At 45.8% G+C, this 12,055-nt stretch overlaps 1 protein-coding gene across 2 annotated transcripts in view; it reads left to right on the plus strand.

Annotated features, from left to right (window-relative positions):
• The first annotated feature begins 9,344 nt into the window (after nucleotides 1–9,344).
• The window catches only part of LOC149456736 (catalase-like), a 55,165-nt gene continuing 52,454 nt past the window's right edge, over nucleotides 9,345–12,055 (plus strand). The window contains exon 1 of one of the 2 annotated variants that reach the window (XM_089684628.1): nucleotides 9,345–9,499. In XM_089684628.1, coding sequence (XP_089540754.1) covers nucleotides 9,473–9,499 — 27 coding nt within the window. In that variant the 5' untranslated portion in view covers nucleotides 9,345–9,472. The remainder of the gene's footprint in view (nucleotides 9,500–12,055) is intronic. The other variant, XM_089684627.1, reaches the window with a different exon arrangement.

Below are 12,055 nucleotides of genomic sequence, written 5' to 3' on the forward strand. Positions count from 1 at the left end.
ACACTATTCCTCCCACTGACACCAATGATGGGACACTATTCCTCTCACTGACACCAATGCTGGAACAATATTTCTCCCACTGATACCAATGATGGGGCACTATTCCTCTCACTGATACCAATGATGGGACACTATTCCTCCCACTGATACCAGTGATGGGGCACTATTCCTCCCACTGATACCAATGATGGGACACTATTCCTCTCACTGACACCAATGCTGGAACAATATTTCTCCCACTGATACCAATGATGGGACACTATTTCTCCCACTGACACCAATGATGGGGCACTATTCCTCCCACTGATACCAATGATGGGACACTATTCCTCCCACTGATACCAATGATGGGACACTATTCTTCCCACTGATACCAATGATGGGACACTATTCCTCCCACTGACACCAATGATGGGACACTATTCCTCCCACTGACACCAATGATGGGACACTATTCCTCCCACTGACACCAATGATGGGTATTATTCTTCCCACTGACACCAGTGATGGAGCATTATTCCTCCCACTGATTCCAATGATGGGGCACCTTTCTTCCCATTGATGCCAATGATGGGGCGGTATTCCTCACACTGACACTAATAATGGGACACTATTTCTCCCACTGACATCAATGATGGGCACAATTTTCCCACTAACACCAATGATGGGGCACTATTCCTCCCACTGACACCAATGATGGGCACAATTCCTTCCGCTGAGCTGACACCAATGATGGGGCACTATTCCTCCCACTGATTCCAATGATGAGCACCTTTCTTTCCACTGACACCCATGATGGCCAGTACATGAAGCCTCACAGTCTCTGGAAAAGGAACTGAGTCCTCATACCTCAGCCCCAGCTTTTTTAGGCTTCTGCGTGGATCCAAGGAGCAGTGTGATCCGACCAGACCAATATCTTCTTATCATTGAGGGACCACCTGGGTACCACCAAGCAGCGCCTGCATGAGACCTCGGCTACATGTGACCTGTACATGCGCATTGAGATTGCGCTTCTGGTAAGTGGGCAATCTATCTATCCCTCGAGATTGGATTGGATTACACCAACGTTTTTGGACGTTTTTTCATAATTAAACTGCTTACCACATCTGATATTATTACATTGGACCATCATCTTTTCTCATGAGTTATTTTAACATAATTGCTATAAAGATATTGTTTGTAGCGCTGCACTTTTATTTTGTCAATTTCAGTTGGAAAGGTTTTGTGGTTCCTTTTAGTGCATTTGCCGCTCACTGGAGTGCGCTCACTAACTTATCTACATACACAATGATGGAGCACTATTCCTCCTACTGACACAAGTGATGGGGAACAATTCCTCCCACTGACACCAATGATGGGGCACTATTCCTCCCACTGATTCCAATGATGGGGCACCTTTCTTCCCATTGACACCCATAATGGGGAACTATTCTTCCACGGATACCAATGATGGGACACTATTCCTCCCACTGACACCAATGATGGGATACTATTCCTCCCACTGACACCAATTATGGGACACTATTCCTCCCACTGACACCAATGATGGGACACTATTCCTCCCACTGACACCAATTATTGGACACTATTCCTCCCACTGATATCAATGATGGGGCATTATTCTTCCCACTGACACCAGTGATGGAGCACTATTCCTCCCACTGATTCCAGTGATGGGGTACCTTTCTTCCCACTGACACCAATGATGGGACACTATTCCTCCCACTGACACCAATGATGGGGTGGTATTCCTCCCACTGACAATAATGGGACACTATTCCTCCCACAGCATGTTAATGTACTGAGGATGCTGTATTGCATAGGGATGTTTTTGACAAAAGTCAATAAAGGTCAACTAACCCTTTAAATAGGATATATCTACAGGAGTTATATCCCATTCCAGTCTATAGGGAGGTAAGTGCACAGAGGATTTTTACTGGCAATGCAGGAGGTTGCAGAGGTAAGCAGTAGTGGAAGGGTCACGCAGTTTACAGTATTTAAGGGGGCTAGGAAAAGGGGGTCTGGAGATATTTCATATATACTGTATGTATATACACATATATATGTATGTATGTACTCTGCTCAAAAAACATTAAAAGAACACTTTTTGAATCAGAGTATAGCATCAAGTCAATGAAACTCCTGGGATATTGATCTGGTCAGGTAAGTAGCAGAGGGGGTTGTTAATCAGTTTCAGCTGCTTTGGTGTTAATGAAATTAATAACAGGTGCACTAGATGGGGAACAATGAGACGACCCCCAAAACAGGAATGGTTTTACAGGTGGAGGCCACTGACATTTTTTCCCTACTCATCTTTTCTGACTGTTTTCAATAGTTTTGCATTGGCTAGGGTCAGTGTCATTACTGGTAGCATGAGGCGATACCTGGACCCTACAGAGGTTGTGCAGGCAGTCCAGGATGGCACATCAATACGTGCCATTGCCAGGTTTGCTGTGTCTCCCAGCACAGTCACAAGAGCATAAAGGAGATTCCAGGAGACAGGCAGTTACTTTTAAGAGAGCTGGACAGGGCCGTAGAAGGTCCTTAGCCCATCAGCAGGACCGGTATCTGCTCCTTTGTGCAAGGAGGAACAGGATAAGCACTGCCAGAGCCCTACAAAATGACCTCCAGCAGGACACTGGTGTGAATGTCTCTGACCAAACAATCAGAAACAGACTTCATGAGGGTGGCCTGAGGGCCCGACGTCCTCTAGTGGGCCCTGTGCTCACTGCCCGGCACCATAGAGCTGGATTGGCATTTGCCATTGAACACCAGAATTGGCAGGTCCACCACTGGCACCCTGTGCTTTTCACATATGAGAGCAGGTTCAACCTGAGCACATGTGGCAGACCTGAAAGGGTCTGGAGAAGCCGTGAATGTTATGCTGCCTGTAAAATTGTTCAGTATGACCGTTTTGGTGGTGGGTCAGTGATGGTCTGGGGAGGCATATCCATGGAGGGACGCACAGACCTCTACAGGCTAGACAATGGCACCCTGACTGTCATTAGGTATCGGGATTAAATCCTTGGACCCCTTGTCAGACCCTACGCTGGTGCAGTGGGTCCTGGGTTCCTCCTGTGCACAACAATGCCCGGCCTCATGTGGTGAGAGTATGCAAACAGTTCCTGGAGGATGAAGGAACTGATACCATTGAATGGCCCCCACGCTCGCCTGACCTAAATCCAACAGAACACCTGTGATATCATGTTTTGGTCCAACCGACGCCACCAGGTTGTACTTCAGACTGTCCAGGAGCTCAGTGATGCCCTGGTCTAGATCTGGGAGGAAATCCCCCAGGACACCATCCGTCGTCTCATTAGGAGCATGCCCCGATGTTGTCAGGCATGCATACAAGCACATGAGGGCCATACAAACTACTGAGGACCATTCTGAGTTGCTGCAATGACATTTCAGCAAAATGGACTAGCCTGCTGTATCATTTTTTCACTTTGATTTTCGGAGTGTCTTTGAATTCAGTACTCTGTAGGTTGATAATTTTCATTTCCATCAAACAATGGGGGATCCTTACGTTCCTAACACATTACCCAGTCTATATCAGTAAAGATATCCAGCATGAGATTTTTCCCCATTGAGATCTGATGTGTTTTCGAAGTGTTCCTTTAATTTTTTTTGAGCAGTGTGTGTTTACAGTATATATATATATATATATATATATATATATATATAAATAAATATAATGTATATTGTATATATTCTCATTCTATAATTTTTTCATGTAATTTTGCTATTTGGGAGAAAGCAACAGGTTTACTTTCATACTTTAGTTTTGGCTAGAAATTTCCTATACTTCATTTTAAACAGGAGAAGCTAATAAAAGATAAAAAGTTTGCATTTTCTCTTACTTCAGGACCTTTAAAAATGAAAAGGAACATTACTAATAAATGACAAAGCAAATAGGATGCGTTGCTGCGCACACTCCCCTTCCTGGGATCAAGGTAAAGTATGAGCAAAGTCAGGACTTGGAGCTTACACAGGTTTAAGAACATTACTGCCCCCACCTGCCCGTCCTTTCCTTAGCCATGTGACATTTTTGGGCCCATCATCTCTGTCACATGCTCCCCTATACCTGCAAGTACAGAGAAATTGATTGGTGGTTATGGTAATTCTGGGGAGGGGGGTATTACAGTGAACCTCCTGCTTTAACCTGTATAGTCAAGGGACAGGTTTGTTTTAGAGGTACATTTCTTTAAATAACCACGTTAAATGGTGAAATGCTAAACTAAAACTTGAGTAAGCGACCTTATAATTTTAGGTAGCTACTGTTGCACGGGATGATAATATTAAATCACCAGATAAAGTGAGAAAAAACTAAATTAACATTGCTGACTATATGTAACAAATATTATCAATATATGAAAATCACATAAAAAGTCTGCTATAAAATGTCCATGCTTCCTGTTCACACCACAAATATACTGTGACCAGGGGCGGACTGATCATTTGGAAACTCGGGCACTGCCCGAGGGCCCGGGATCAGTAGGGGGCCCCATGAGATGCCCCTGGTACCTTTTTCATAGGCTTTATTGAGTTTGGGCAAGGACACAGGGGCCCCATGATCCCCTATTGCCCGGGGGCCCCATGAGTTGTCAGTCCGCCCCTGACTGTGACACACAATAGTGGTCCAAAGAAACAATCCTTCAAGAGAGACAGATCACATGGAATTCAGACCAGCTCTTTAGTATGTATGTAGCATCACCCCTGAATAATGCCTCAAAACACTTGTCCTTCGTATTGGATATGCGAGGAAGAGAAGCCCCACATACTGAAAATATGTTTTATCTAATAAAAAAAAACAAATTGTATAGCACTTACATCAGTAGTCTGTAAGAAACTCAGAAGTTGCCCTCATCCAAGCCACCACCCAGTTCCAGATGTGACATGAGCCAGAAGTACCGGAATCTCCGAATCACGATAGTAACGAATTTCAATGAAACCAAAATAAATTATAACGACAGCAAAAAATTTATTAGTTTCATTCGTTTGTGACTCTAAAGGGTTTTTGTAATAATATGTGTCACGCTCTGTATTGGTATGATTGGCCAGAACCAAAGTCGCAAGAAAGTCGCCAAAATAACATAACGACATAATGAATGAATCCGAATCTTCTGAAATAACTTCCAAAAATGCAAATCGATTTGGAACAATGATTATACGAAACAAATCCAAATATACAAAATTAATTCCAAAAACAAATCATTCTAACATAACAAATATGACAAAACAAAATGATTTACTTAACCAGTTCCCGACCGCGCTATAGTCAAAAGACAGCTACACCACAGGCGGCTAGTTCTAGGAGGGCGTCCATGGATGTCTTCACAGAACCACACCCCCCCGCGCACTCCCTGGGGCACACACTACGTGCGATCTGTGATTGCTGTGTCCGAAGGACACAGCTGATCATATGATTAAGGAATGGGCCAATCACAGCTGCTTTTACCATGTGACCAGCTGTGTCCAATCACAGCTAATCACTGGGTCAATAGGAAATGCCAGTTATCAGCAGTCCTCACGCTGACAGCGCATGGGGACATCAACACTGATCATCAGGGCACTGATCATCAGTGTCCTGGTGATCAGTGTAGCCCCATCAGTGCGACCATTAGTGCCCATCTGTGCTGGCAATCAGTGCCCATCAGTTGAATCAGTGCCACCTATCAGTGCCCAGCAGTGCCGCCCAGCAGTGCCCATCAGTGTCGCGTAACAGTGCCCATCAGTGCCACCTATGAATGCCCATCAGTGCCGCCTAACAGTGCCTATCAGTGTCACGTAACAGTGCCCATCAGTGCCACCTAACAATGCCCATCAGTGCCACCTAACAGTGCCCATCAGTGCCGCCTATCAGTACCCATCAGTGCCACCTAACAGTGCTCATCAGTGCTGCCCATCAGTGCCGCCTAACAGTGCCCATCAGTGTCATCTGTCAGTGCAGCCTCATCAGTGCCTGTCAGTGCAGCCTATCAGTGCCCATCAGTGACTCCTCATCAGTACCTATCAGTGCAGCCTATCAGTACCCATCAGTGAAGGAGAAAAATTACTTCTTTACAAAACTTTATAACAGGAACTACGAAAAACTTTTTTTTTCAAAATTTTTGGTCTTTTTTTTAGTTTGTTTAGCAAAAAATAAAACCTCAGTGGTGATCAAATACCACCAAAAGAACGCTCTATCTGTCTCAAAAATATTATACAAAATGTAGTTTGGGTACAGTGTTGCATGACCGCGCAATTGTAATTCAAAGTATGAGAGCGCTGAAAGCTGAAAATTGGTCTGGGCAGGAAGGGGGTAAATGTGGTTAACAAATGAATCCGAAACAAAACCAATTTTTTGTAGTGCACATCTCTGGTTGACAAGGCCAGGGACCGTGTTTTTCTCATAAACGTTTTTTCTTTAAGAATTTCATTGGCAACAGCTGAAAAGTTGACTTGAAAGAGAATGTGTCATTTTACTCATTCAGGATAATATGACAGGTTCTCTTTGTTACCTCATCCCTTTAAAACGGAACACATATTAATGACACGGGTTTTGAGGCTCATTTATTGCAGATAAGACTCTAAGTGGGTTTAATTACCACCTTAGTCAGCCTCAGAACCTGTGTCATTAATATGTGTTCGGTTTTAAAGGGATGTGGTGGCAACCTCAAATAAAGAGAACCTGTCCTTCTGAATGGGCAAAGTTACAGATTCTCTTTAATAACTACTGCAAATGTTTACCAAACCAACAGATAACAACAGGAAAGAACATTTCACAACTTATCTCCTTCTGTCACCTTAGTGATGGCTGCTATCTTGTCCTAAACAGAAATGTAAAGGGTAACAGGATATGAGTAGGACAAGACTACCCAGATGTGATACTGAATTGCACTGCTCTATGTAAATGGTCTGCTGTAAATTCAGACTTAAAGCAGAGCTTCACCTGAAAAGGGGAAGTTCTGCTTTAAAGTGTTACTAAACCTCACTTCCTGCATTCATTATATCTGGTCTCCCCGGACCCTGCATTTCACTATATCTGGTCTCCCTGGACCCTGCATTCACTATATCTGGTCTCCCCGGACCCTGCATTCACTATATCTGGTGTCCCTGGACCCTGCATTTACTATATCTGGTCTCCCCGGACCCTGCATTTATTATATCTGGTCTCCCCAGACCCTGCATTCACTATATCCGCTCTCCCCGAATCCTGCATTCACTATATCTGGTCTCCCCGGACCCTGCATTCACTATATCTGGTCTCCTAGGACCCTGCATTCACTATATCTGGTCTTCCCGGACCCCGCATTCACTTTATCTGGTCTCCCCGGACCCTGCATTCACTATATCTGGTCTCCCCGGACCCTGCATTCACTATATCTGGTCTCCTAGGACCCTGCATTCACTATATCCGGTCTCCCCAGACCCTGCATTCACTATATCTGGTCTCCCTGGACCCTGCATTTACTATATCTGGTCTCCTTGGACCCTGCATTCATTATATCTGGTCTCCCCGGACCCTGCATTCACTATATCCGCTCTCCCCGAATCCTGCATTCACTATATCTGGTCTCCCCGGACCCTGCATTCACTATATCTGGTCTCCTAGGACCCTGCATTCACTATATCTGGTATCCCCGGACCCCGCATTAACTTTATCTGGTCTCCCCAGACCCTGCATTCACTATATCTGGTCTCCCCGGACCCTGCATTCACTATATCTGGTCTCCTAGGACCCTGCATTCACTATATCTGGTCTCCCCGGACCCCGCATTTACTTTATCTGGTCTCCCAGGACCCCGCATTCACTATATCTGGTCTCCCCGGACCCTGCATTCACTATATCCGCTTTCCCCGGACCCTGCATTCACTATATCTGGTCTCCCCAGACCCTGCATTCACGATATCCGCTCTCCCCGGACCCCGCATTCACTATATCCGGTCTCCCCGAACCCTGCATTCACTATATCTGGTCTCCCCGGACCCTGCATTCACTATATCTGGTCTCCTAGGACCCTGCATTCACTATATCTGGTCTCCCAGGACCCGGCATTCACTATATCTGGTCTCCCGGACCTTGCATTCACTATATCTGGTCTCCTAGGACCCTGCATTCACTATATCCGCTTTCCCCGGACCCTGCATTCACTATATCTGGTCTCCCCGGACGCTGCATTCACGATATCCGCTCTCCCTGGACCCTGCATTCACTATATCTGGTCTCCCTGGACCCTGCATTCACTATATCTGGTCTCCCGGGACTCTGCATTCACTATATCTGGTCTCCCAGGACCCGGCATTCACTATATCTGGTCTCCCTGGACCCTGCATTCACTATATCTGGTCTCCTGGACCCTGTCATTCACTATATCTGGTCTCCCCGGACCCTGCATTCACTATATCCGGTCTCCCCGGACCCTGTTGTTCACTATATCTGGTCTCCCAGGACCCTGTCGTTCACATGGGTGTATATAGAGTGAATGAGGCCTTAGACCAGGGGTGTCAAACTGGCGGCCCTCCAGCTGTTGTGAAGCTACAAGTCTCATCGTGCCTCTGCCTTTGGGAGCCATGCTTGTAACTATCAATCTGGCAATGCTCCATGGGACTTATATTTTGGCAACAGCAGGATTGCTGCCAGTTTGACACCCGTGCCTGAGAGTTTCTAGTCAGACCCCGGACACATAGAATCCTATTTGTAATAAATGCAGCTAACCCGGCCGCACCTAAACGCAGGCAAACACCATTGAGGGCCCATTTACACCAGAAACTGCGCATTTCTGCATGTGCGTTGATGCATATTTAACAAGTGTTTGTGTGTGCGTTCACATGCGTTTGCAGGGCGATTTTCTAAATACTTTGAGGGGCTTGTCTGCTTGCGTTTTTTGAGATCATTACTTTGTTTTATGTGTTGTTTTTATGCACTTACACACAAATAAATGCAGCTTGCTGTACCTTTTTCTCCACTGTGCTGCCATGATTCGGACCACGTAGAGATGTAAAGTTTCTGGCCATTTTGAAGCCATGGGGAAAAAAATGTTCGCATTAGATAACCTGGATTGTGGACTGTATATGCACTGCGAATGCGTTCAAAAACGTATCCCACTGTACCTGGTGTGAATGGGCCCTGAAAAATCCGTACATGCACATTTAGAAATGTCCTCTAAAAGCGTATAAATGCAGGTTTGACGCTGCCGGGGTGAATGAGGCCTAGTTCCTCTCAGATCAATTCTCAGGCATGTAAACACCCCAAAGGCAGGCCCGTTCCTGTGAATGTAACCCTCAGCGATCTTTTTTCTTCCTGTATGGTGTGCAGAGCCAACGTCTTGAGTACACAGAATATTTGGCAATCTGTGAGGAGGGCGTAGAGGAGGAGGCCAGGAAGGGCTGGGAGGGGATTCATCGTATATGACTCCTGTGTGAGGAGAGAAGTTCCTACAGCTTACAGGTACCAGAGAGCCAACCGCATCTCCGAGGGACCCTCGCCATGGATCAGCTCAGAGCGCCCGCACAGGTACCACACACCGCCTCACATTTGCCCCCCGCCAACCACATAGGCCTTTGCTAACTTTTTGTAATGTGCACTTAAAATGTTTTCTGTCATTGGAATGGTTACCATGAGGCTAATTTTTGTTCCGATTTTAATAAATTCTAGGCGCAGTAACCCATAGCAACCCGAAATTTATTTTTACATCCATTTATAGTCACCAGAATTGAGAAAGGAGAGTGCTGATTGGTTGCTATGGAATTTTTTTGCATTGTAAAGGCAAAGTTTGAATTTTTAGTTTTAGATTTATTTGATTAGGATTTAAGTTTAATTATTATTATTATACAGGATTTATATAGCGCCAACAGTTTGCGCAGCACTTTACAATGTAAGGGAGACAGTACAATTACAATCCATTTCAGTACAGAAGGAATAGGAGAGCCCGGCTCGTGGAGCTTACAATCTAAAGGATTTAATTTACGCTTGTGGTTGTCGTGAGGTAAAAACATTGCAGTTGACCTGCATTTTTAACCCATTCGCGCCCATGCCTCCTGGGTCTCTAAAGGGGTTTCTGAAGCTGGGAGGTCGGGGCAGGGTTTAGAGTCATGTGATCGCTGTGATTGGCTGTCACGGCAGTCAAATGATCAGGAAGGTCCCGATCGCAAGAAGAGATCGGGACCTTTCTGTGGTACACTGACATATATGCTGGGAGCACGCGGGACGCACGCTCTTACACATGTTTGTTTACAAATGGTACGCATGGCTGCCTTTGCAGCTTGGAGGTGAGCGGTCCTTAACCCCGTTTACACCAAGAATACGCAAATATGCGGCCACTCGGTATAAAGGCCCACAGCTGAGAGGACGCATATTTGCGTACACCCGGCGTGAAGAGGTTAAGGACCGCCCACCCCCAAGCTGCAAAGGCAGCTATGTATTGGTAAACACAAGCAGGGCTGTGGATAAGGGGGTACCACCAGCTCTCCTGTACGGGGTGCAGGCCCGCAGGGGGGCCCAGGCAGCTGGGTGAATCAGATGAGTGCAGGGAGGGTGATCAGTATGGCAACTACTGGAACCGATCCCCTGTATGGCTCTCTCTGCAGCAGCTGAAAACTGGATTACAGTGGCTGCAGTGTGAGCCATACAGGGGATCGGTTCCAGTAATTGCCCCCCTGGTGCACCTATCATCCTCCCTGTGCATCATACAGTTCCCCCTGCTGCCCAGGCCCCCCTGTGTTCCCCCAACACCTCAGTGCTGCTGGCTTCCCTCCTCTCCTTCCCACCAGCAGCATCACACAATAGGATCCTTCAGGATGGAGAGTGGGTGGGGGGTTCGGTAAATATGTCACATTCACCAGCTCCTTCCTGTTCTGAATGAACACAGTGAGTGAATGGTACTGATCCCTCACTGTGTTCATTCATAACTGAAGCATAGTAAATAGTGTTTTGTTTTTTTGAGGAGGGCTGTTCATGGCTGCTGTTAGAAACCACGGGGCGCCATACAGCAAGCCTGACAGGGCCCCCTTATCAAAAAACAAAACAGTTTAGTATGCTTTACGTCTGCAATCCAGGAAAAATCACTCCCCCCCCCTTCAGTACAAAGTGAATGGGGCCATGCAGTTTTGCCCCCACAACACACGGCTGTGCTGTGATGGTGCGTACTTTTAGGGGGTACTAATGCATACTGTCCGACGCCGTAGATGCTGGTTATGTCTGTATGGTCAGAAATTAGATACATCCTTGTCATGATTGGCCGCTTATCGGCTGTGAAGAATCTGGTTGCCATGGACAACCGATGAAAGCCCATTTATTTCATCACACAACTGGCTGCAATACAAACATTTTCGCATTAGGTAGTCCATTCAAAATGAATAGGCTGGCAACGCACACCAGTGGATTGCAGTGCATTATAACGTAAGGTGCTGGGGTGCAGCTTGTTTAGCATTGCAACGCACCACACGGAAAACTCTTCATTTTAGGCCTCATGCACACAGGGCATCTGCTTAGCCCCTCTAAACACCAAAACTTGCTAAAAAACCCCATAAAAGTTGCTTATTGCACGTGTTTATGCACATGTGTGTGTTAATGCATTCTATTGGCCAGAATCTAAATGTATTGTGACCAGTAGAATGAATTAATGCACAAACACACATCAACATGAATAAATGATAGACACATATAGGCTCCATTCACGTGAGATTTTCATTGCGATTTTACACCGTGACTTTGGATGACTGTGACTTTAGCTTTGACCAAGGATGATTGTTTGTGCTCTACAAAGTCGCACACAAGTCCCATGTATATCATTCAGGTGCGACTTTAATGCGACTTTGGAGAGTGTACATTGAAGTCTATGGCCCTCAATTTGCATGAAAGTCAGACCAAAGTAGTGCAGGAACTATTTTAAAGTTGCTGTGAGTTAAAGTCGCACAGATATGAATGGTACTCATTGGGAAACATGGGGTGTGACTTGTTTGGGGTCCAAAGTCGCCTGGAAAGTCGCACAAGTGTGAATGGGCTCTTTTTTCTGCCCAAACGTTTCTCTCCTGAACACCCTGGTGATGTTTTTTTTCTGCCTGTATTCGC

This window comes from Staurois parvus, unplaced genomic scaffold (assembly GCF_062004578.1).
Source record: "Staurois parvus isolate SC_StPar_1 unplaced genomic scaffold, SC_StPar_1.0 ptg000350l, whole genome shotgun sequence".
NCBI classification, from domain to species: Eukaryota; Metazoa; Chordata; class Amphibia; order Anura; family Ranidae; genus Staurois; species Staurois parvus.